The 27,365-nt window shown below is 50.0% G+C and overlaps 1 protein-coding gene across 1 annotated transcript in view; it reads left to right on the forward strand.

Moving 5' to 3' along the window:
• Positions 1-27,365, forward strand: part of LOC144944500 (Na(+)/H(+) exchange regulatory cofactor NHE-RF2-like) — a 78,848-nt gene that overhangs the window by 42,802 nt on the left and 8,681 nt on the right. The window contains 2 exon segments of the mRNA XM_078872689.1: positions 18,770-18,952; positions 24,746-24,899. Coding sequence (XP_078728815.1) covers positions 18,770-18,952; positions 24,746-24,899 — 337 coding nt within the window.

The raw sequence follows: 27,365 nt of genomic DNA on the forward strand, positions 1-27,365 counted from the left end.
ACAGCTGGATCTAACTCCTCGAGGCCTCGTTTGGCAGCGGTCGGAATTGATGGGAGTGAGTTCGGGGCGAGATAACACAGCGCAGCCAGAAACACTTGGCGGATGGAGGCCAAGGAGATTACAGGGTGGTCCAGATGTCTCGTGACCCACAATCAATTGACCCCCTAACATTTCCCCCCACCCGAAAAGCCCAAAAGCCCTCCCTGTGCATATACATTTTTGTTTTAAATAAACCTTTAAAAAAAATTAAGTTGTCGGGAATGAAACGGGGGGGGGGGGGGGGGGGTCCCAAGACTTCTGGACCAACCTGTACAGTGCGGTGGAAATCCTCTTATCCAAAGCGACCCTTTCACCGGCGACATTGCCAGTTGTCGGCGCGAGCTGTATAGGATCCGCGAATGCTCTTTCATAATTCCCGCTCCCACCACCCACTCTGCCAAGTTTATGGGGAGGTAGTTTGACCATACTTCACCACGCCGGTCAGTGTGGCTTGGCGGAGCGGCGCCCCCCGGGCAGGATGGATTCAGATATGACTTGCCCACTGATGTTAGCCGTGGCCGGGAAATCAAACCGCGGTACAGAGTGTGGTCCAGATTTCTTGTGACCCCCCCCCCCCCCTAAATTTTTTTTTACCCCTCAATTGGTTTTCATTTGCATATTAATTTGTTTTAAATAAACTATAATTAGAAATGTTTTAGAAAATTAAATGGGGAGGTGGGTCACAAGACATCTGGCCCATTCTATACAGTGCGCTAACTGTGTAGGGTAGTTACTGTGCAATGATTCTGAACACAAACAAAAGGAAATCACAATACTGTACACAAACAAACATACTACGGTAAGATGAAAGCGATGCCGCTGAAGATAAACACTCCAGTGGCTACACTAAACACGGCAGCTTCAAAGTCTTACGCTGCCCCCCCCCCGCCCTTCGGTAATTGCTCAAGATATATAAAAAAAAATCTAATAACCCGTAGCAATTCCAACAATTGCCCTCGGTATTTCACATGTGCGCTCCGCTGCGGCCCTGCCACGATGATTTCGGGGTTTTTTTCTTTCCTATCGGTTACGTTCAGGGAAGGCCGCGTGGGCCTCGCAGTTCGTCGTGATGACAATGTGAAGAATTCGGTACATGATGATCGATCATGTGCAGGATTTTCCCAAGCCTCCACAGCTTCGCGTTCTGTCAAACAGAACGGGGAGCGAGTAGCGAGCGGGAGAGAGCGAGAGAGCTGTGTTATTCATCAAGAGGCGACGTGGTGGGGAGGATGACCTTTTGTGAATGTGTCAGACATTGACAATATCCTGGCCTCTGCTCGAGAGAGCGATAGACGGGGGGGGGGGGAAGGCATCGAATTTACTGGAGAGCACCCGCCGCTATTGACCGCCCGTGTGTTTGTGACACGTGTGTGACACGTGTGGTTGGAGTTGGTGGGTCACCAGATAAACAGCCGCAATCTGGCTGGACGTGGTTGGGTGTCGTCTGGCTTTTGTATTGGGGGGCACGGGGAAGGAAGCTTCGTAATGTCCAGGAGTGTCGCACGTGACCTGCAAACCGGTTCAACTTACCAACAGCTCACGGTTTTCAGAAGTGACTTGTTTGTAATCTTGTATCTACTATTTTGAAAGTGGTGTAATCTGGGTAATAGATTTTTTTTATTTCATAAATTTTCCTTGCATTGATTCAACGTCGTGTGGCCCGCACCTCCGATTGGCATGGTTGCCTATGGATGGTGCGAAAGAAGTTCAACAAACGTACATAACTGCGGACGGTTATGGCTCAGTGGTTAATAACGGAATTAGTCGAGCCAATCCACTGCAGGGGCGCTCATGAAAAAGAGTCTTGGGACTCATGGAGTGTTTCCTGGATAAACCCATTCCATAATCATCATCATTATTACGAGTGTTATGATTGCTCTCAACTCTCCACACCAATCACTATTCAATGAATTGTCTTAAAATTTTAAATTCTGTGTGCGGTGAATTTTAGCGGCCTGCAGTGACTGGAGGAGGTCACACGGACACGAAAAGCATTGCTTTTCTTTGACGAGCACGCGATCTGACGCATGCATTGCGAGCTCAAGTACCGATATTAAAACGGTGAAATATATATTTCTATCGGTTGATGATCCCACCCGGTCAATGTGAGATCCATATCTGCGATTACCATCCGCGATGCATTAACGCAATCTGAAATTCCCAGCCGGCCCAGCGGCGAAAACACATTGCCGTGGTGGAGTCTCCAGTCCAACGGCAGCTGGGCACGCTCAGCAACTTTATAACAAAAACACTGCCTGGAGAAAAAAAACAATAACCGTCCTTAACAACTCCCAGCCACACGAGACGAGAAATATATATAAAAAAAAGCGTGCTTCTTTTTTGTTGTTGTTGAAAAATGGGTCCTCCCAGCCAAAGAAAATTACGGTCAGCAGTTCTCTCTGCTGCACATGCAACCGGCTTCATGGCAAAACATTCCTTTGCGACGATGTGCCTCGTGGGTTGTTGAGTTTGTTTTTTTTAGCTCGCGTTTATCCGAGCTTGGGCGTCGAGTAGATTGAGAGCCCGCTGAGCCGCTACGAATCTGTAATCGACGAACCATTTGTTCGTGGCCGTTTTTATTGAGGCCCCCCTTAAAGGTGCATTGAAAAATGTTGATACTTCGACTGATGCTCCTACTGTTGTGGAGTGACTCATGCAGCCAGCTATGGCTGCAGAGTTTGGTAATACATGTTGTTTATGTCGTTTATTGTGAAAATTCGGTCACAGTTCCTATGACCTGCACTGTTTCATTGCTTTTATGGCTTTATTTTGGTGATTTAGTTTTTTGGTTTGGCCATGTTTGTTTGTTGTAGTACAGAGTTAGACTGATGGCCTTAATCTAAGTTGTCTTGTGGTTGTTGTTGTTGTTTGACTTGCATCCCACTGGGATTTTTGCACACAGTGTTGGTGTACGGTGCTTTTTCTGCAATATTTTGCCGTCTTTTCTTGGATTTTCTGTTTGCACTCAATCACATATTCACTTTAAGATGTTTTTTTGTTCATGTTTTTGTTTTTTGTTTGTTGCGGTTGCACCCGATTCAAGAGCCGAATGGCTCACAGGGCTCTACCTAATACATGAACTTGAACTTGAAGATGACGACGCCCCCAACATGCTGCTTCCTGAAGGTGGGAAACCCCCTGCAGGCAATGGCCAGCGTGATGCGACTGATTGGTGCCCATGAAAGTCACCGAGCCCCTGCCAACACCTCCCGGCCAGTGGCACGCTCGTGTAGGAACAGAGATCAGATTTGAGTTTTTTTCCCTCCCAACTATTTTTGTGTTATCCGATAAGTTGAGTAAATGAAACGGATAATTGGCAGAGTCATCGATTACTTAAATAATCAGATATTCCAGCTCTCTAGTATTTATTAAGCACTTGCGGCCTCAGTTCAATACCTGGACAGGATTAACATCAGTAGTTAGTGGTGTTTAAACCGTTCCTTTAGCACCCATTGCCATCTTCATCGACCCGCTCTGACCGGAGTGGTGAAGTATGCTCGAACATACCCCGCCACTGGCTGGAACAGCATGGGGAGGCCTTCATCAAGCAGGCTTGGCAAAGGGCTGTCTACTATCACAATCTTAATTTGTTTTAACGATGCATTGGTCTGCTGCCAAGTGCGTGTGTGTGTCTGCACAACGGTGTTATCGATTCCCCCATCTCTATATCCAGCCAACCATCACAAGTGAATCACAGCATTTGACCGCTGCCTTAACGAGCAACAATTAATTCACGTACCCTTACAAAATAGACTTGTTGATTACAAGGGCCTCTCAGTTGATGGGAAATTGAGAGGGATTATCATTCTGCAGTAACGGCAAAGTGGTTCTGTACTCAAAGTGAGCCTTAGGGCAGTGCTCCATCTCCACTGGCAACCCAGAAGCAGTGGTGGAAATTCCACATTCACATGGCAGGGGCAAACGCGTATCTGTTTTAATTCACCCTAACGATGATGGGTAATCTTCTTGGTTCTTTCGGTAAAGTCACGTAGAAGGGAAGTAATAAAATAATAAAAATAATAAAAGTAAAACATAATAAAATATTACTTCCCTTCTACGTGACTTTACCGAAAGAACCAAGAAGATGAATCCCTGCAGTCACGAAAGCTTTAAATCGAGATGATGGGTAAGTTTAACACGTAGGCAATGTTTGAACTAGCTTCCTTCTGCTTGTGATAAACAAATACAAGTTTGGTAGTCATGCTAATTGTTTGTAAACAACACTACAAGTCACTACCGTTGTTCATGCGGTAGTGCAACTGGAGCAGATATGTCTGAATCTGTGGTGGGCTAACGCTTCTGCCAGTGGCGTCTTCTTCAGAGCAGCGAGAAGGCTATAAAATAATAACCGTAACCCCACAGCGCACGTACTTGGACACGTCCGCAGCCACGCGCAACCACGCTGCCCTCTTCCTGCTCTAAAGAGTGAATGCCCCAGTTGCAGCAGCAGCAGCAGCAACAACAACAACAACTCAAGCAACCGCACACATGCTCACGGACAAAAAACGACAACCACGCACTGTGCGGCCACAGCAATGCGTCGCAACCACACACAGCACCGCCCCAGCTGCGGTTGATGGAGTGGATTGCAGCAGATGATTCCATTACCCCCGCGCAAACGCACAGAGACGACACTCGTCACAAAGTGAAATAATCAACGAGCATCGATTTTTGTTTTGTTTGTTACGTTTGAGCGTGTTTATAAGAAATCCACTTGTCAGGATGCGAGGGAGTGGAGTCTCTTAAAGTCGCTGTTGGTTTCAGGTTGCCACGGCAGCAGCTGCCACTCGAGGATGGGGAGGGGGGCGTTAGGCCAGAACCACGTTCATGGATGGGGTCGAAGTTGAAGCCAAGCGGCGTGGATTTTGTTTTGACGTGCGGTCACTACTGGCCGACTGCTAGTGGCACTTGTCCGTCCGCAGCTGAGGGTCTCTGAGGGGAGAGGAGGAGGAGGTGGAGTGGCGTGGCCTAAAGGAAGCGGAGTTAATACGGCGCGCTGCTTGAACACGCCGCCGTTCATCCGTGGGCACGGACACATCCCTCTCTTGCGAAAATAAATTACGCAGACAAGGGTCCGTCTCTCTTGCCGATGTCGAACGGTTGGCTATGTACTGTGCCGAAAGAAGTTCAATGTACATGCATGCACACGAAGTGAAGACACGTTTGGGGTTCTCTATGCGGGTTCAGCAGGAGGGACGTTTTCTTTTTTCAACCAACGAAAATCGTCGTGTCGGCGGCCAAAAGATGCCGGTGGACGTCGCTCCCCTCTCGGGCGTATTTTCGGGTCGCCCGATGTCCGACGTTTCGCCGAAGAAGCTCCCACAACGCGCGGAAGCATCCCGGCACGAAGATTAGCGCAGCTGTCCAGCGAAAACGAGCAACCCCCTGGTGTTACACTACGGAACGACATCAGAATCGTTATTTAGACTGGAGGAATCCGATGAGTTGTGAAGCTCTTTTTCAAAGATGTCCAGTCGTGGCAGCTTGCCCCCCTCCCACTGCTTCTCGCACAGTCTGTGGAAGGCCCCTTGTCCAGTCATCCGTGCAGTTGACACCCTGCCCCTATTCAAGTAGAGGGGTTCCAAACGATTTTGTTCTCTGCCGATGTTATTTACAAAAACAAGCCCGAATTTTTTCGTGCCCAGCGTCTCTTGAGAGGCATTTTAGATGCGGTCATGAATCCAAATTGCATCGTCCGGTAATTGTGCGAACAGAATGTGACTTTTTGTGTCGCCAAAACTCACTGTCGCGCAGTCCACCACAAGCCATCGGCACGAGGAAGGAGCAAGTTATAACATTTGTTCTCACGTTTGAGCCACGGTTGCCGTACTGCGCTGGATGGGCCCAATGAGTGTTGCGGAATGCTCTCGCCCCCAACGTAAGGCAACCCAGTGGTATTTGTGCAACTGGTCACGAACTGCTGAGGCCTCGGAAAACTCTAAACTGGTCCAGAGTTTACCTGCTTAAACAAACGCTGCCACCGTCAAAGTGCCGCACGTGTAATTGGGAGGTTGCAAAACCAGCTCCGTGCCATGGCTATACTTAGCCTATCATCCATCTGGGGGTCGATAAAGTTGCGTATATGGGTACCACTTTGTTGGAAGTAAACAATACAAAAAAAATTAGTTTAACACGTAGGCTTTCACGACCAATATCCATAAAAATGTTGTTTTTAGGTTAGATCGCGTTAAACCCGCTAGCACCCGACATATATATTTACGTGATCGAACTCAAAAATCCCTTATTATGAATCAAAATATAATGGAAAAATTGCCCCTGCCATTGGAATGCCGTGTATATTCGGGCTACCCAATTTTCCATTTCAGCAGGGAGACCCATTGCTTTCCCGAAGCCGTATACACCGTGCCTGCCGTAGTAATCCAAGCACATGCCGAGCTAAAGTTACAAGGTCTGGGTGCTTGCCTTGTTAAATAAAGGACATTGGATGTATTAAACGCTAAGTGAAGGCATACCCGAATTTTCTAGAACCATTGCATCAGATCGACACTTTGTCAAAAAACAAAACGCTTGACAGTTTACCTTTCCTGTTGTTACACTACGTTAAATGTCAGTCATTTAAATATTAAAATAACCTGCATTATTTCCGTATTAATGTTATTTTTGTACGATGTTAAAATACAATGATGGTGATTAATGAGCCCAATGGACAGAACCACACCCACTCATGGCTGAGCTTCCTGCCGGTCCCAATCCTGCCTCCGCCAAATCAAACATCTTCATCATCATCAGATGCACTTGCCGCAGTTACTCCCACGATGCAGCCTTTTGTCGAGGACAGAAGCCTTTGAGTGCTACATCCTGACGTCAATGGATTTGAGCCAGCCGAAGTGAGGCTAAGGCCTAGTATACAAGGCCTTTAGCCTCAGACCTGGTGGCTGGAAATGCAATGTGAAAACAGCAGTTTTCTGTTATCTATATTCAACCTTCGATTTAAAGCTTTTGTGACTGCAGAGATTCATCTTCTTGGTTCTTTCGGTAAAGTCACGTAGAAGGGAAATAATAAAATAATAAAAATAAAACATAATCAAATAATCCTCATGACGTTTCGGCCACAACGCAAGCAGCCGTCCTCAGGTGAAGAACAAGTCTGTCGGAAAGACAGCGTCTGAATGTGGTCTGTCAAAAAGACGCTGTCTTTCCGACAGACCTGTTCTTCACCTGAGGACGGCTGCTTGCGCTGTGGCCGAAACGTCGTGAGAATTATTTTAATATGTTTTATTTTTATTATTTTATTATTTCCCTTCTACGTGACTTTACCGAAAGAACCAAGAAGATGTATTCAACCTTCCCGACAATTCTTGTACCTCGACCGCATCGGTTCCCGGTGTACTACCATTGACTGTTTAAATTCCTCAACTTGGTCTACAAATCCCTTCATGGTCTTGCCCCACCGTGTCTTGCCACTCTTGCATCTTTCTACATCGCCTTCTCGCCCTCTACCTTCTCAATCTGTCCTCTCTCTCTGTTCCTCCTCCTTGTGCTCAATCCACGCTGTCGCTCTCTTCACTGGAACAAACCTCCCCCTCACCTTCACTCGATAAGTTCCCGCTCCTCACTCAACTCACTTTTGTTCCCAAGCTCACCCCACAACCCCCTCAATCTCCCGCTCATAACCACCGCCTCCGTTACTGTTCCCTCTTCATAATACTCATCATGCGGCTGCCACTCATGGACCGCCATGAATTCAATCCATTCATCATCATTTACTGTCATCAATTTCGCTTTCACCAAAATCACGCATCATTACAGATTTGCCCCAATTGCTTCCTGCCATCTGTTGCATTCACCTCACCTACCACCATTGACACACGACGTTGTACCATTGTCAATTCTCTGTAAAGCGCCTTGATTAAGGCGAACCAAAGGCGCTATATAAATTCCGTTAAGATAAATATTGTTTTTGGTTTTGGCCATGCAGTAATATAGTTGAGTGCCACGATTTTTTTGGTTTGCTTAAAGACCGCGAAAAACATATATTTTCAGTTAATAAAGTGCTGGATTTAGTGATAACAGAACCCAAAAAACCCCAGTGAGATTGGAGGCTTCCAAACAAATCTTCATATGGCTGTTGGTGTACATAGTGTGGAGACATACAACAACAACAAAAACCACCCACTACCATACCGCCCAGTATATTGACTTTGTAGAAGAAAAAATTGAAAACATTCTGCCTGCCCCCCCCCCGACTTTGTGAACGTGTGGGTGCCGAAAGCACGGGAGGGTGGATTTAATTAAAACTGCCACCGGCAAGAGGCCTCTCTCTGGTGCTCAGTTTTGCTGACTGCTCGTTACTCTACACAAAGGTTGAACCGTTTTCTGGCATAAAATGCTATGTGTTTGCTGTTTTGGAAATAAACATTATATATAGATGGGTGGGGCGAGGTAACATTTGGACTGTGAAGGCCAGAAGCAAGCTCAGTGAGTCAAGTATCTAATGTATGCGTTGGCAGGGAAGCAGCTTTGATTAAAATATACCGAGAGAACTGACATTCTTGCCAATTCCGTCGATTTGTCTCGACAGTCCTGTATTCTATTTGCTGCCGAAGATAATTTTCAGAGCGGCTTTTCGCTAACACACACGCACACCTGAGCAGGTTCGGGAGGGTCGCAAACCCCACACATCCGTTGCCCCCCACACAATTCTTGCTTGTAGCATAAACTCTGTTTTCTTTCTCATCTTTCTCCGGCGCGAAAAATATATCGCAGTGACGCGACCAAAAGTTACTTGGTGGCAAGGGCGTTGGCCGGGCGATTCTGCAAGGGGCGTGGATCCTTCGTGACCTTGTGAGCCGTCTTTTTTTACGTCCCAAATGTCTACGTGTGCGACAAATGAGCAAATACAGAGATGCGGTCGATGATGTTATTTTTATGTTAAGACCAAGGACCGGGTTGGATTTTTTTCCACCCCCCCCCCCGTCAGTGGCTGCTCGCGTAAAAGTGGGAGGCAGCAGGAAGTTGGCGAGGTGGAGCTCGCGACGAACAATGGAAGTTGTGGCTTTGAAAAAAAATATCTGAAATTCTGAAATTCTGAAACATACTGGGCGACCACGTAAATGATTTATGAGCTGAACCTCCTCCTCTCTGGTTGGGAGGTCGTCTTAGTCCCATGGCCTTTTTCCGCCGAGGAGCACGTGAATCTGGGAACGAAAACAGGAGAAATCAAGAGGCGGCGTCGTGTTGACGGTCGAGAAAACTTAAGCCGGCCTTGGGGGCCAGGACACATCACGGCCGAAGGCGTCGCGGGCCGACGGGCAACGCCGGTGTGGGGATGGCAGCCCAAAGGGTGGGAACGTGCACGAGGTGGGGGGAACCACAGCAGAGAAGGGGAGTGATGAGGTTAGCTCGGCAAATTTTTGTTTTATTGTTACAGTTCAAGGTTTCAATTCGATTGAATGCTAGCACACCTCTTGTGGCCGCGGGGGGGTGACATTAAAACTCGTGCCCTACGGGGCCGTGTCGCGCGTTGCTTCGCGCCGAGATGTCCGACGGTTTTTAGCTCCGCGCGGCCGGCTGGGGAAATTCTGATGAGTTCGCGGAGAACCTCCCCGGCAGCACGTGGCACGAAACGTCGGACGCCGTTTCTGAGCAACATGTAGCGGCGGTAACAAAGGCAAAAAAACGCGCACGGGAGGGCCGTACATGGCAGCAGCTTTAAAAAAATCCGTGCCGTCTGTTCCGTGTCAATCGCGCTGCTCTAACGATGAACTGCATTCAAAGTTTACAACATGTGAGTGCGTCTGCGCTGCGATCGTTGTATATACCACGGCCGCTTGGTTTACTCGATGGTGCTCTGTGCAAATGTATTCGTCTACGCTGCTTAGAAGGATTTATTTTGCTTACAACCTTAAGAGTTTTGCTCGTGACAAATTGCGCGTAGAAATGTCATTGTTTACTCTTGCATTGCTCTGTGTAACCCAGGTCTGCCTCGAGATCGTCTGCTGGTCTCATGGGGCACTCACCTGGCTAAAATATAGGACAGGAAATTAATGAATAAATACAATTTTCGAAAATTGGCACGCTCATTAATGTAACAATTTGCAAAAGCTTCACTCTAATTTTGATCAGTCTGAGGGACGCGTCTTAAGTTTGTGTCTACATTTTACAAATTAACCAGGTAGATTATTCCTGTTCTTTTGGGTTGTGCCTTCCCTTCAAGTGAATTTATTATTTAGAACTCACCCACACACCGCCTTGTACTACCACATGCACACCTACACTTTGCACCCTCGTGGCAGAAAGTAAAGAGAGCCAGACACACACATTCCCAGGGTCAACCCGGCGTTGAGTGACCATTGAGATGAGTTACCGTTGCTCTCGAGACCCGGGGGCCTGTTTGCGTTCCTTGGCGGGCGGGTTCCCCTTGCAGTCCAAGCTGCTCGTGGACCTACCGCAAACAGACCTCTGTGTCATCATTGATCTTGTGTCCTGAGGCATCGACAGCTGCTGTTGGCTCCGCTGTCTGGGCAACGCCACATCGCCCCGCCTGCTCTCAACTCGCTATGTCTTTAGCGCGTAGATACGGCCACATTGTCGGGGGCGGTGGCGGCTACGCTTGCACGCGGACTGTAATTCCGGCGTCGTGGAGGCAGCGGCGAGGGTTGCTGGATCCACCGCGCAAATGTTGCGAAACCGCCTACCCGTTTGGCGTCGAGGTGCCCTACCCCGGGCTCGCAAAGAGAAGGTGATCCAGCAAGTTGTGGACTAATGCCATTTGTCCCAACTATGTGGGATAGAGTGTTGCCCCCTCACTCTCGTGGGTTTTCTCTGGGTGCTCCATTTTCCTCCCGCGTGTACAAACGGCTTTGCGAGATTTCCGAATGGATTCTCCGTTTCTTGATGTGACGACGAGGAGAAATACGATTGGCGGAAGGGTCGAAAACAGTGATGATAGATTGGGGGAGGGGGGGGGAAATAAATAAATGTGGATGCTGGGAAACACCGAAGCCGCTGTGCCTGGCCGGTGACCTTGTGCTCCTGCAGGCAGCCGTGGGGGAGGTCGCGTCTTCCGTGGGATCTCTTTCACTCGCACGGTTTGTTTTGAACGTCGGCGGACGTTGCAGCCAGCTCTCGCCGGACCATCTCAGATCTTCCGCAGCCCCCCCCTCCGATCCCCCATACGGGGGTGATGGTGGTGGGGGGAGGGGTCCAAGCAGCAACATCCAATCCAAAACAAACAAATTGAAAAGTTTGCGTGATTAGTCCAAAAAAAAGCGAAGGAACAAAATTTACCAAACAATGGCTTTGGGCCACCCCTCCCAAAGAGCGTTGGGTCCCTCATTGCCCCGTTTGACATTTGAAACTGACTTTGCCTCCAAAGTGCTGGAGCTTTGCATTGTTCACAAAACAGTGGGCGCGTGGGTTTCGCAAACGTTCTGCTCGCGGTGTGTGTGTGTGTTTGTGTGTGCTCAACCTTTTGGGGAATGCGGTGAAATGTCACTGAACTCCACGAAATTTTACCCCTGCCTACATTGTGTTTTGTTTTTATCCTTTTAGCAGTTGCCAAGCTAAGCAAAGAGCCCCTAAGCATATTAATCAAAGGGAGCCAGCAACAGAGAAGGCTCGTAGGTGAGAGTTAATGAGCTTTCTTTGAAGGAAGTTTGAACGTCTCCGTGGGAGGGTTGTTCATTCTCCTCCCACCCATGACATGTAAGTTGAGTATCGTGGGCTGTCCGATACAAGTTTTAAAGCTTTTTGTGAATGAGAAAAACAACATTTTACATTTTAACCAGGTAATGTCCACTGAGCTATATAGCTCTTTTTCCGAAGTGACCTGCCCGCAAAACTGAGACCTCAACGAAAGTGACTTTTCACGTGCAAATGTATAGCAGCCAAATACTCTGAACGCACGTTTCTAAATGTGGTGGGGAAAACCGAAAGAACCCTGAGAAAAGATCCACGTGGCAACGGGGAGAACGTGCCAACTCTAAATATGCAGGCGTCAGGGTCAGGATCGAATCCACGACCTCCTGCACACCAGGCGAGGTAGTTAACATCTCCAAGCCACAGTGACGAGTGCCATCGTTTTGCTCAAGCAGGGGCTGTCCAGAGGTTCCTGGAGGCCTAAGGCTGGAGGCCCACAGGGGCAGAATGCCACGTGGGCAGGCGAGGGGAGGGGGGGCCTTATTCACCAGCAACAAAACAACAGGCCCATTGTGGGGCCCTGTTTGTTTCGTGTGAGACTTGAGGGAAATTGGCCAATTTGCACTCCTCTCGTGCACCATGCAGATCTACAGCCACGCTACAATTTACACCCGGGAGCCGGACATGCGGGGCCAATATGGATGATCAGAATCATCCACATTTACATTTTGAAATTAATGTATTCGGTGATGATGATGATGCTGCTGCGTTGGCGGTGGTGCACAAACGTAATGAACAAAAAAATAATTCACATTCATCAGCAGCACTGCCCCAAAAATTAAGTTTATAATGGGCGACGCCTTGCGAAATGCCCCCCCCCACCCCACCCCCCTCAATAGGCCCCCCATCGTATCATGTGATACGATGGGGGGCCCATTGCCTGAGGTATTGCCAATTATATATTTTTTTCCTTTTGTGGAACAGTGTTGTGAGTTTTTTTCATATTGGCATTCAAATCGTGTGTACTTTAATTTTTTTATCCACTTTTTTTCCCGCGGCCTGCCCACGCTTTTTTTTTTAACCACCGTGTCCGCTCGCACACGGCATCTTTGGTGCGGTGATGGACCTCTCCAGTACCATCCACACGCCTCCCCTGATGTTTAACAATCCGCGCGCCCACGGGCCGTCTTGCGTTGGCGTGTGTGCATTCACTTCCCGCGTTGGGGTCAGGCGGCTCCTTGAAGCCGAGGACGGTTTGACGACGGCTTCGGGTTGAACCGCAATCATCCGTAATCCTCTCGGATAGTCCCCTTGTGGGTTTCCTTTTCACGTACGAGTGAGCGAGCTTGGTCCCGTTGCTGACCGCTGCCGCTCCGGTCACTGCCACGCTGCTGCCCGGCATCCTTCTGCCCCCCCGCCCCCCCCGCCCCACGGTGAGTCACGGTGAGCGCTCAAGCGGGGACAGCGAGCACTTGGGAACACTCTGCCGGAGGGCTTGAGAGCCGCACGCATGGGTGGGGGAGGCACGCTCGGATGTGGTGTGGGCCGCCCCCTCGTGAGCATAGCAACCGAACGGTGGAGAGGCTACGATACGGTTTCAGGATCGTGGTGCCGTCCCCCAAACAACACTGGACACTGAACGGGCACTCCGACTGCCACTGCATCCACCACTACAGCCATCCATCATTCCCACCTCCACCATCGTCATTGTTGTATAAAAAATTGCATAATTGTCGTCAACAATAGTATCATCGCCACCACCACCATCATCATCACCACTTCCACCTCCACCATTTCAAATACCACATTTTTCGCCATCACCACCACTCACGTCACTTTGACCTACCTACACCCACCAATACTACAGTCGCCACCTTTATCCACGCTAATACAGCCACAGTCACCACCCATCACTTATCACCACCACTTCACCGTTACCAAATAATCCCTGGAAAATATGGCTTATTTATGGAATAGGCTAATGGTTTTACACGTACATTAACTTCATCACCACCAGTGTGACAAGCAAACATTTCTCCCTTACCAAGAAAGGTGGACAAATGATCCCTTCTCTGAATTGATTGACATTCTATACCCAAGTATAATTAACACTGGATGATTCATCTCAAAATGTCTCATTGTACACGTACAGCCCTTTGTAAATCCACTGCTGGATAAGGGCTTCCCCACGCCATGTGGATCCGAGGCGGGGGTTGAGGGTCATGTGATCATACTTCACCGCACTGGGCAGCCGGGGCGTACAGGGAGCATAACATCGTAAAATCGTCGAATTTGCCCACCAGCACGCCACAAGCCTCGCCAGTGGCACGCTGGGCGAACTGCAGGTGGGCGCATGAGCCGCCACGCCTGACACTTTTGACTTATCGCTCACACAGCCACGGTGCCGGTAAAATGTAACAAACGATTGCCTTTAAATTCGGGGTCGTCGCAGCATCAGCTCGGCCACGTTGCGAGGCTGGGGTGTGCATCGCTCAGAGACAGGAATGAAACTGCCCCGGAGGTCAGAGGAAAGCCTGCCATGCCTGCGGAATGCCCGGTTTCCTCCTAAGACTCGCAACATTTAAACCACCACGCGTGCTCTCTCTCTCTCTCAGAAGGTGGCTGGCTTTGGGCCAGGGGTCAAAGAACCGAGCGGGCAACACTGAGGGGGGCCTGGGTTGGAATCTGGGGTTTTGAGCCGCTGCCCGTGGCTGAACCGGGTTGCTCAAGTGTACAGTGATGGTGTTGGTCCAGTCGACAGTGCCGTACACAAGCGAAACTCATCGTGATGACATTCGTTGTTTTTTTCCTCCCCATTTTCATTTGGCCGTGTTCCAGCTCTGAGATTTTAAACTCTATCGGTTTGTCTGCCACGTGCGGTTGTAAACCCACCCCCCTCCTGGGTAATACGATCAAGATTTGCTGATACGTACTCATTTTAAATAAATACATTCTCGTTTAGTCGTGTTCCACATCTCTCCGCACGCAAGTCGGTTCACTTGTTTTTTTTAGATACCCAGAATGCTCCACTACAGCTCTTGACAAAACATTTTTTGGAGAGGAAATTGAAAGGGCTGAGTTAACCTCCCAACCCACACCGGGTTTCCAACCCGGAACATTCCTCTTGGGAGCCGTGGGCTCTGCGGATAGAAGCCCGGATGAGTGAGGGGCAACCGGGCGTGTGCTTTGAGATCAGTGGTGGGCCCACGAACCAGTCGACGTTGTCCCATCGTTGATCCTCTCGATGCTCAGTGAGTCTGCATCGACTTGGTCTCGAGATAGAAATACAATCGCAAGTCTCACCTTGCCGTCGTTTAGTATCATTGTTTGTTGATTCTCTGAAGATAGGGCAGCACTGAATCTAGTGATGCAAATGGCAGTTTTACGAAACATTCATTACTTTAAATATTTAAAAAAAATGCTTAATATGTTCGGCACGATTTGTACGTGTGAAACGCACGCACGCCCACACACATACACAACCTCCCACACACACCTCGGCGTACTCCCCAGTGGACACACACCCCCCACACACATACCACACACCCACATCCCACACGTACAAAAAGACAAAGATGCCCCGTATAGCCTCACTGTTGGGGCAAGTGCTGTTAGTGAGCACCTTTTGAAGGTGGTTACAGCACACGAGGGGAGGGGTGGCCAGCGCCACGCCCGGCTGCCTTTGTCTCCCCAGTGGCGATGTTAACACACCACACCAGGTCCTCACTTCAGGGCAAGTTCACCTAGGCCAGTGAGGCCATAGCTACTGCACAGGTTCAGGTTCAATCCACACTTGCCACAGCTGCTACTATTTTTATTTTACCAGGTAAGGCCCACTGAGCTATGTAGTTTTTTTTCAGAAGCGACCTGGCTGCAAACGACAGCTCAAGGAAGTGGCTTATCACGTGGACATTTATAGCAGCCAAATACTTTGAACGCACGTTGATTCTAAATGTGGAAGGCAAAACCGGAGGACCTGGAGAACAATCCACGCGACCGCGGGGAGAACACGCAAACTCCGAATAGACCGGAGTCAGGGTCGGGATCAAACCCACAACCTCCTCCATACCAGGCGGGGCCGTTAACATCTCGCCAACACGGTGCACATTTCTCTCCCTCGCTGTTAATGAGTGCACTGAACAGTTATTTGTTAGCCGTGGCCGGGAATTGAACTCAAGTGGGCCGATGCTTTTAGCGCAGTGCGCTGTCCGTAGCTACTCTGCCACTCCAGCTATTTTTTTCTTATCTCAATATTTTCACTTGCATTATAAAAGAAAGAAGGGGGAAAAAAACACATCCTTCGCTCCTCTGTTACCACCCAACGTTGTATCCAGCTTTCGAAAATTCCCCCGTGGCGGTACGTGCCGCTCGTGGGCAAAGGGGGAAATTGCCGTCATTACTGAGCTAAGCGCTGAGCCCAGCACAGCGCCTGTCCTGTCAGATGTGCACATTTCGGCTCCCTCGCTGTAAACAAGTTCACTGAAGTGCACTGAACAGTCACATGTCCGTTCCTAACATGCATAATAATAATTATTATATGTAAAAGTTCAGCCTTTTTGTCAGTTCTGTTCTATTCTTGCGCGTGGCAATATATTCACGAGCTAAATGCCAATGTCGAGGTCTGCTGCTGGTCACGACGAGCGGGATTCAGGAGAGAGAAATTTTTTTTTAAACTTTTGCCATTCCTCCTCCGTTGAAGGAGCTCGCAGGCCACAGTGGGTTTACTTTTGCCGTCCATAGTTTGGGCCGCATGGCCACAATCGCACGCGCTACTGTGGCTTGTGTCCATAATTGTCCATTCGTGACGGAGACGTGCACATCGACCTGTCGGTGTTCTGACGCGGTCGATGGTTCCACCGCCGGCGTCTTTGGGCAATCTCGAAGTCGGACGGTGCGGGGACGTTTGGGTTCTCGACGCGTCCACATTCTTCTGCTCTCTTCGCCAGCGTTCTTCAATACACTGATGGCCAAACGTCTCCCGAATGCCATCTTGGTTATGGGAGTTTTGCTAAACATACTTCACTTGGCGTGTCCCTTTTTGCTCGTGACCAGCATCCGGTTTGACAGCAGAGGTCTCACTCGGAGTCAGTCGGGCAGCATTATCTTTTCATCGGCTGCGCACTGCTGTGTGGAAGCCACCAGGAAGATGAATGTAATTACCAGCGAAACGTCACGGTACTTAGATTGTAAACGTTGTGGATTTACTGTCCGAGACACCGGTGGGCTGAACAAGCAATGAATTGGTGCATTTTGTTGACGTGACAAACCTTACCAATTGGCTTTGTCGGGTGGTGCTGCTTTAATGACACATTTATAGTCACTGGACAATCATTATCGATGGCTTGATTGTAATTTTAAAGTCTTTTTTTTCTCTCGTAAAAAATTACGTAGGTGAGTCCAGGGCTGTCATCCTAAGTGCATAGCTTAAAGATAAGAGCTGTGGGTTTTTTGGGTTGCAAAGATGTAAGCGTTTCAGCCTACTGACCATCAAGAAGTTAGATTGTTCAGGATATGTTCCCTAAAGATAGGATATCGGTCCAAACATTGAAATCTTCGTCTCCTGAGTGATAGGAAAAAAAATACTTTTAATGTTGACTTAAACTGTTATTTATTCAACGTGTTAACCCCTGATGTTGCCACCCGATGTTTGTAATGTTTGACAGGGGTTAGACATTGGCCTGTGAATGTTTGAGGAATGGAATTTCTGTGGACAATGTTCAATTTGCACGAGAGGTGGTGGTGTGATGTTCTCACGTGGTCGATGGTGACACCACCGGTGCCTTCGGGCAATGTCGAAGCGAGACGGTGCGATGACGTTTGGGTCCTCGAATGATTTTCTTTAATTCTTGGATGTCCACATTCTGCCGCTGTCTTCGCCAGCGTTCTTCAATACACCGATGCTATTGGTCGCGAAAGCCTCCGTGTTAAACTGACGAACCTCGACGGGCAGGATACTTTTTTCTTCAAACCAGAAAATGGTGGAGCTGGTTGTGATTACCGGCGAAACGTCGCAATCAGATTGTAAATGTTGTGGCTTGGCTCTCCAACACACCGGTGGTGCTGTACTAGTGTACTACACTATACACTACCCACTAGTGCTGTACTAGTGACGAATTGGCAAGTCCTGTTTTACATGGCAAAACCGTAATGTGTCAGGTGGTGGCGGGTTTAACGACACGTTAATTTATTTACGCGATCTAACCCAACAACCTATATTATGGATGATGATGATGATTTACATATTTTTTTGGGATAACCTCAAGATTCAGGATAACTCCTCTCCACGGCGATACACTTAGTGATAAATATCGTAGGGTCCTGCCATCTGCAGGGTTATCCGCGACTTTGCGTCACTCATCCGCTAAATCAACCGCGGGTGGGGTGACTGCACACCCTTCCCTTGATGAACTTTGGGAATAATTTGCGGATAACAGGATGGTCAATGGGGGTTCTCGCAGGCTTTAACACCCGCGGATAATAGGTGTCACGGGTGATCGGGCTGTGGATAAGAGGAGTCCTCCAGTATGTGATGATGATGATCATGATAATTTTGTGTAAATGCTGCTACTGATATTGATGATAATGAGAGATGATGATGATCTTGAAGATTATGATGATGACAGTCTATTTTTATGATGATGATGATGATGACATAAGAACATGATGACGATGATGATAAGGATTAAAATTGTGATGACGATGAAAACGATGAGGATGACAACAATATTAACGATGACCCTGCCGATCATGATGACGGTGGCGACAATGAAGACGATGATTGACTGTGTATTTTGATACTGATGAAGATGACGACGTTACGACGACGATCGTAACACTGGCGATGGCAACAATATTAAAAGATGATGACGATCGTAACGACAGTGCCGATAAAGATGACCACCACGACGACAACTCTGCTGACGATGATGACATTAACGACGACAACAATGCTGACGGCGATGTTGACGACGATGTCGACGACGACGATGTTGACGACGACGTCGACGACGACGCTGACGACGATGCTGACGATGACGTTAACGACGACTACGATGCTGACGACGATGCTGACGACGACGTCAACAACGACGACAAAGCTGACGACGAACGTTGGATCTTCCCCCCGCAGGTGTCCTCTCCGGGGACGCCCGTCGAGCCGAGGCCGCGCCTCTGCCACATGGTGAAGGGCCCCGGCGGCTACGGCTTCAACCTGCACAGCGAGAAGAGCAAACCGGGCCAGTTCATCCGAGCCGTCGACGACGGCTCCCCCGCACAGCTCGCCGGCCTGCTGCCCCAGGACCGCATCGTCGAGGTGCGGCTCGTGAACACCCCCTCCCCCCGCCTCAACAGTGCGGCGCCAACAAACGAGACGCGTGGCCAGAACTCGCAAACGGGTTTTGATTCCTTACCCGTACCCGGCCGCACCAGGGTCGCAAACGGGTACCCGTACCCGTACCCTACCCGATACCCGGATACCCATACCCGGCCGGGTATCATGTAGGGTACGGGTACGGGTACCCGATTGCGACCTCTGGGATGAAGCCATGTTGCAGACGCGGGTGGGTTGATTCTAGGAACTTGAATTGTGAGAAGAGACAAGACGTAGGGAAATGAGCGACAAACGGTGACTCACCAGTGACTCACGGCCCACCCGGCTACCCGTACCCATACCCGGCCGCACCAGGCTCGCAAACGGCTACCCGTACCCAGCCGGGTTAGGGTAGCCGGGTATCGGGTAGGGTACAGGTATCGGGTACCCGGTTGCGACCTCTGCGCGTGGCCCTGCGGGAGCACTCATCCGCGGTGTTGTCGACGGAGCTGTTGAGGTTTTTCTGTTTGTTTGTTGTTTACCCACTGCCCCGAAATGTCGCTGAATGTGTTTTGTTGTTCGCCACCTCGTTTCGTTACAGGTGGCTGTCTCGGACACATTCCGGTCGTTTTGTGATCCACTAGCTCTTGTCGGAGTTGTAGGAGTTTGTTTAAGCTGTGTACGTTCGGTGAAGAAAAAAATCAGCAGTTCAAAGCATTATGGGAATTTCAGGCCTTTGCAGAGTTCTGTAAATGCGCCAGGGTGAAGACGAGCCAAGAGCCTCGGATATTTTTGTTTAAAGTCGCAATTTTATTCCTTTTAAATTTAAGAGTAAAGCTCCTTTCTCCACTTGACGTCTGGAGAGGCCAGGATTTTTTTTGTTACCGCATTGATGTTGTGCTCTGGAAAGGGAGAGCGGGGGAGAGAGAGAGCCTGCCAGAAAATGAAATCTTCGCCTCGAGATACGAATCTTGTCTTGAAAAAATTATCTCCCCAGAGATGCCCCGCGATGGGACCTGTGAAAATGAGTCTAGACGAAGCTGAACTCTGAACTCCGGTGAAAATTGGCAGCTCTGGTTAACTCGAAACAGTTAACAAAACACAACGGCACTGCTCGTAGGTGAAGAATTTAGATGGTTATCGGCATTTGCCGTGGCCCCGTGCGTTTCTCCATCCAGCGGTATATTTGTCTGTGATAGATTTCCATCTAGTCTGTTTCATATGATGTCCGTAAGATCAGTCTGTACTTATGTGTTCGTGTATGTAATATTGGTCTTTTGGTCCATTTGCCTGTGATGTTCGTCTCGTATTAGTCATGTTTGTCTTTGTCTTTGATGTGTGTCAGTCGGTGTGTAATGTGTGCCTGCATAGTCCGTCACCCAAGCCAACGGTGGACATTCCACATTCTTGTGATGGGGGGCAAGGATGTCCACTGGAATACAACTCTTTGCTTCCCGCAATATGACCCCAAGCAGTTTCATAAAGTCGTTACGCGATGTGTCCCATGAAAGATGTATCCTGTGCAATGTTCATCGTCAGAGTGCATTGTCGATGCACACGCCATCTAAGTGCAATCGCACGGCAAAGACACCGCACAGGAATGAGCGCACACGTCTTTTGAGAGCCGCGGAAAGTAGAGGGATGAATTTGAAGGGTGTCCTGGGTAGGGGTAGATGGGGCAGATGGTTTCACAGCAGATAGGGAAGCCAGACAGTGAAGCTGAAATTGACGACACGTCGTTCAGAGAGAGAGAAAGAGAAATAGAATCGGTCGATAGCGGAGGAGGATAGGAAGGGGGCGAGAGCCACCTGGACTTGAACAGCAAAAGGAACCCGACAGATCAGATGGTCGGGGACGTGGATTCAGGACCACGAGGGCAGCAGCAGCAGCAGCAGCAAAGGAAGCGACTTCTACTAATAAGAGGCTGACGGGTGCCTTCGGTAGAAGGTTTTGCTTGCTGTAATGGAGAGCGACTGTGGAGGGGAGTAGAGTGAGATGAGAGGGGAGAGGCGGGAGAGTGCGTGGAGGGGAGTAGAGTGAGACGAGAGGGGAGAGTGGGTGGAGGTGAGTCCATGAAAGGATCGTGTTGTTGGCAGGCTAGGTATATATTTTTGCAGGTGGTATGGTAGATAGATTGATAGCGCATGAAGATTGGAAAATTGTAAACAGAGATTTAATTTGTTGACAAGTAGACTGGCAGATTGGTAGGTAATTATAGGGTAGAAACGGTTTGTAGGTTGGTAGGATAGGCCGGTTAAGTCGGCAGATTAGTATGTGTCAGTGCAGGCCGGTGAAGTCGGCAGATTAGTATGTGTCAGTGCTTCTTGGATAAGCGTGAGAGGTTGAAGAACACCTTGGCTAGCGTGCCCACGTGCCGCCCCCGTGTCCCCCCCCCCCCCGCCCTTTGCTCAGTAAATGTTTAGGCGGCTCTAACTGGGCCGCCTTGGCTCTGGTTTCACGGTTAATAAAAATAAAAATTCACCCTTGGCCAACGGTCTGTGTCGACCGCCGTCCATTTAAAAAAAAAAGCCTCCGATCAGCAGCCGCGTTGCCAGGATCGCCCCATTGCCAGGATCGTCGCCGTGGGTTTGGACTGAAACCGGCAACGACGACAACGGCAAAAAAACTGACCTGGGAAGGAAGAGGGAGAAGCCACTACGATTGTTTTTTTAATTGAGTGCAATTGTGTACAATAGCCATAACAGACATTAGCACATGTAAATCGGCATAATCATCGGTTCACTGCAGCTCAAAGACTCAGAAGTCCCACAAGGCGTGCGGCGTAGTTAGGAGATGCGTGCTCGGCATTTGAAGTCCTGAAGACCAGCATCGGTGATCTCGCCGACCAATGTGTTCATCAGTTTTATATCCGGGCAGCAGAGTGAAGAAGGGAGCTCCTCTCCAGGGCGCCACTGCTCAACGTTGCTAAGCCAGAAAGACCAAAACACTCAAACACGTGCTCATCAATAACACCGTGGCCATAAAATGGAGAAGACACGTATAATAGGCGACGTGTCGGGAAATGTCTCCGGTGAAGTCCAAGGGCCATTGCCCCAAGCGTTGCCTATTATATGTATTCTTTGCCCGTTTACTGCCACAGTGTTATTGACGAATGTGCTTTGGCCTTTTTTTTTTATTACGTGTGGTCGTGCACCACTGCCAATGCCGTTTTATGTATCCGGCTTTTTCACGAAAAGTTTAATTGAGTAGAAACAGGTGGTGGAAATTCCCGCATTCACATGGCAGGGGACCCAGGGTGGCCATCGGGCAAACAAAAAAAAACAACCTTTTGTTGACTGCTTCTCACAAAGTGGTGCAGCCTCACGCCACCAACACTGGGGGAGACCGATGATGATGGTGGTGGTGATGATGGCGATTACGATGGTGGCGGTGGCCTAGTTGTTGCAGAAGATGATGCTAATGCCCACGATGATAATGATGACGGTGTCTGATGATGATGGTAATTTAAACTGACTGTTAAAAGTTGGGAACCCTTGCGAGGGATCTCCCGATGTAGTTGTGTGATATCCACTTCTGGTGGGCCGCTCTCGATCGCGGTGCATTGCACTCCTCCGCGAGATTTCCATCTCGTGGCGTGGGGCCGATGGCACAAAAGGCGTTCGAATCGAGGGGAGTTGCAGGCGAATGCCTAAAATGTGGTGATCGGAGCCTCCGGCATTTCCAGCGAATTCCGAAGTGTCTTCCACGTGCGCGTGTGTGGGGAACCGCTGCGGACCCTTTTTGCTCCCCACGACGTGCCGTGCGCGGCGCTTCTCTCCCGAAAAACAAGCGCCGGCTGTGCCAGCCCCCGGTGTGGAGGTGGGGGGGGGACGACGGGGAGATGGCTCTCGCAAACGCGTCGCGGCGAGATTCTGTTCGCTGCAGAGTGCACGCGTGGTGCCCCGAGCGTTGCCGACAGACGCCCAGGCAGCAGAGTCGACATGCGGACGATGCTCCACGTATCTGTCTCTGCGCGTAAAATAACGATGAAAGTGTTCCTTGTGCAACTCTTTGGCCGCACGGCCTTCTGGGAGTGCGTCATTTCATCAGCAACGATTGAATACAAGCAAACTCTGGACGAGTTTCGACGCACAGTGGTCTCATCAGCAGAGTCGGGCTTGCTTGAATCAATGGTCCTGAATTGTCAGATGTTACAGGTTAGGCCCCTATCTCTTTGTGATATGGGTCTTAGTTCTTTGTCCCCGAGTAGCGACGTTTCCACACCACACCGGGTACTCCTTTTCGGCTCAGTCGACCTACGGGGGAGGTCCATTACTGGTTCGGATATTCGTCACCGGTGTTGACCGCGAGCGAGAATCGAACTCGGGTCGCCAGGTTCATAACGCAAAGTAGCGCTAACCGCTGCTCTGCTGTTGACCAGACATAGACACACACACACACAGACACAGAGACACAGATGCACAGAGAGACACAGATGCACAGAGACACAGAGACACAGACGCATAGAGACAGAGACAGAGACACGGATGCGGGTTCCATGGCCGCAGCGCTCTCTAGTGCGAGCACAGGTGATGTCCCGGCGTTTAATTTCACCCGCGCGTTTGCGTGAACGCCACCCCCCCACCTCCGTCGGCACTCATCTCCGCCGCCACCACATTTAGCACCAAAGTCTGCCCGCGATTATTTTCATTTTGCCCGCGGCTGCCAAAACTGCCGCTCCGAAAATAGCGCGGGTGGGGTGGTTTGGGGGGTGGCCGCTTGGTCCGACCACCCCATGAGCGAGTAGGCAGCAGAGATGTTCAACTCCCGGACGAAGCGCGCCGAACGATGACCGCGGCGTCTTTCGTTGAATATCGCTGACGTGTAGATTTTCTTGTGAGTTTAAGTTTATTCCGCTTTGTTCTGTCTCGGTCGCGCGTCGTGAGGGGGTGATGTGCGACGTGTCCGATTCGGAACTCGCGCGGAGCGATGCTGTGCCGCCGGCCCGTGCCGGAGATCTGCCCGCGGAAGAAAATGTCACAGAACTGGTTCTGAGGCCCCTGCAATGTGAAGAAAATGTCACAAAACTGGTTCTAAGACCCCTTCAAAGTAAAGAAGATGTCACAGAACCGGCTCTGAGTAAAGAAGCTGTCACAGAACTGGTTCTGAGGCCTCTGCAATGTGAAGAAAATGTCACAGAACTGGTTCTATGACCCCTTCAAAGTGAAGAAGATGTCACAGGACTGGCTCTGAGGCACCTTCAAAGCGACCTCGTACCCGCGCTCAGTGGCACTGCGCTGTCCCACGTGGTGCCGCTTCATCGAGGGATGTTTTGTTGCATGGCAGTCAAACCGAGGTTTTATTATTGTTATTATTTTAATTGCGTTCAGAGCTGGAATTTTGCCAAATTAAGGGGATAAAAACCCCCCAAGTTTTATTGGTCACCGGTTACCGGAAATTCTCCACGGGTATGCCACCAAATTGGTGGCTCAGGCGCAGATTGGAACCCAGCTTCGCAGCGGCGCTGCCTCCAGTGCCGCAGCCCGTGAGTTATCCGACCTCCTCTTACGATTCTAATTTTAAGCCCGAGGAGTCTCACTGCTCAACTTGGCAACGGCACCGGCGCTCTCCAATAGCCTGGCAATCTCTACTGGTTGACGACGCCCCGCAAAGCAGTGCTCGTGTCATAGGCCCGGAGGTATGAAGGGCGCCCGGGTCGGCAATCAAACCCGGGCCTTCCCTGCCGCGAGGCGCGAGTGTTGCCACTGCGCTGCCGCACGGTGACGGTGACGACGACGCGTTGCAGGCCGATTGAACCCGTGTGTTGTGGTGGTTGTGGTGGTGGTGGTGCTGCAGGTGAACGGGGTGAACATCGAGGTGAAGCGGCACAGCGAGGTGGTGTCGCTGATCAAGGCCGGCGGGGACGAGACGCGGCTGCTCGTGGTCGACCCCCCGGCGGACGAGTTCTTCCGCCGCTGCGGCGTGTCCCCCTGCCCCGCTCACATCGCCGGTATGCGCTCACCGCCGCGGCTCACCAATGCAGCTCACCACCGCAGCTCACCACCGCAGTGCACCTTCACAGCTCACCACCGCAGCTCACCACCGCAGCGTACCTCAACTTACCGGTCCACACTCACCGCAGCTGACTGTAACTCACTCGCCACAACTCACTCACCTCACCACAGCTCACAGGTACACACTCACCTCACCTCATCTCACAGGTACACACCTCATCACAACTCACCGGCACACTCATCTCACGAGACCTCATCAGTACAAATTCACCTCCCTTCAGCAGAGTGTACACACTCGCCACAACTCGCCACAACGCACCGATATGCACTCACCTCGCCGTACCTCACCGCCTGGTATTGCCAGACAATCTCCCAGGCAAGTACTCACCTGCCTCAAACCTTGCTTTCAAAACTGCCACAGTGTGCACACGCACACCTGTGGAGCAGGGCATCACCATGCCAGGCACCACCTCATCAACTCTTTGTCACCTCGTTACCTCCCCACCTCGTCGCCTCACCACCTCACTACGTCGCCATGTCACCAACTCACCAACTCACCTCTTTGTTACCGAGCCACGTCGCAACCTCGCCACCTCGCCACACACATCTCCGCCGTTGTGCTCCGGCTGCGATGGCTCGTTGTGTGCGAGAGGAGCGTCCTGGGAGTTTCCGATGGGCTCATTAACGCGTTGTTGTTTTCACATTCTCGCATCCTCAAGGCGGTCGTTAGTTTAATTGAGCTCTGAGGTGTGGGGTGAAGTTTCAGTTGGCGTGGGGTTGCGGGGGGGAAGGGGGGGTGGCGCGTAGCCCAGCGTTAAACAAACCCTGCCAAACGTGAAGCGCTCAGAGCACGAAATAGTCGAACGTGCCGGCATTAATAATCATAATAATAATAGCCGCCAATGCAAATTGATTCGTCAAGGCCGGCCGTTCACAAGCGCTCCACCTCGCTCTCGTCCACCTCTTTAGTTCAGAACCCGGAGTCCACCTTCAGCAGCTGTCCCGCGATCTCTCTCATTCCGTTGTTTTCCCGTTGCGTCGCATCTTGACGGACGCCTCCCGTTGGCCAAGAGCACCCGCCGTACGTGAACCTCTGCTTTGCTCGCATTCTTTCTGAGCATTTTTATTTCTACTATTTTATATGTTGCCAGGCGAGGCCCACTGAGCTACATAGCTCTCATTGAGAAGCGGACCTGGCTGTCACAAACGATGACCCACCGAGAAGTGGCTAATCACGTGGAAATGTCTAGCAGCCAAATTCTCTTGAACACGTGTTGATTAAAAATGTGGGGGCGGCAGGGGGCGGGGACCCGGAGGACCCGGAGAAATATCCACGTGACCACGGGGATACAAACATGCAAGCTCAAAAGATACAGGTGTCAGGTTAGGGATCGAACCCATGACCTCCTGCATACCAGGCGAGGGAGATAACATCTCGCCATGGTGGCGCCCATCTTTGCAGCCTCCTCTCTTAAAGTCCTTACGCTTCCTGCCGTTCATTTCCTTTGGGCGTTATACACAGTAGTAATAGTAGTAACGACGTCATTAGCAAAATATGAGGTCATTAAGTTTTCTCCCACTCATATGTCCGGCTTGTGTTTCGCCAATCCCAAGTTTCAGATGGAAGCGCCCTCACGTGACGCTGTGAATAACTTGGTTCAGGACGAAAGAAATGGCAATAAGCGTACAGGGTGTTCTTTAATCCAGCAGTGGATTGACAAAGCCCTGCGAATATTATGATGATTGCTACCCACAAATGTAGCTCTGCTGATCATATCTGGATTCGAATTAACGACGCCCATTTCACCGAGATGATGGTATCGGTTGTGTTTAACCCATTTCCGTTCAAGGCGACTGCAAGTTTCAGGGTGGGTCCCGTTCGCCGCCGATTCTCGGAAGGCACGAGGGGTCAGCGTGAATATTATTTAGAGAGGCGTAGCGCCATTGTTTGTGAAGACATTGCGCTCACCGCAGAGAACCGTAGCAACACGACCGCTGATCTTTGATAGCTGCCGTGCCAAACTGTGCCACACGCCCTCCCGCATGGCCTTGTGGGAGCCTCGGTACAGAGAAAGTCATTTTAATCTTAGTTTTCCTTCGTGTTCTGTTCCGATGGCCTACACGTACGTCATCGGAGCGGGAAAGGGTTCGGGCCGCGTCCCACCAAGTACATCACCAGGGTTCCCCTCCACATCGAGAATCAGCATCACGCGTCTCAGAGTATTTGGCTGCATAGAATTTCCACGTGATGATCATCCACTTTTGTTGAGCTATCATCTGTGGCCATTTCGCTTCTGAAATAGAGCTCCTATAACTCAGTGGGCCTGACCTGATAAAATACAAAAAAATTTCATTTCGATTTAAAGCTTTCGTGACTGCAGGGATTCATCTTCTTGGTTCTCTCGGTAAAGTCACGTAGAAGGGAAATAATAAAATAATAAAAATAAAACATTATAAAATAA

This window comes from Lampetra fluviatilis, chromosome 35 (genome assembly GCF_964198595.1).
Source record: "Lampetra fluviatilis chromosome 35, kcLamFluv1.1, whole genome shotgun sequence".
NCBI lineage: Eukaryota > Metazoa > Chordata > Hyperoartia > Petromyzontiformes > Petromyzontidae > Lampetra > Lampetra fluviatilis.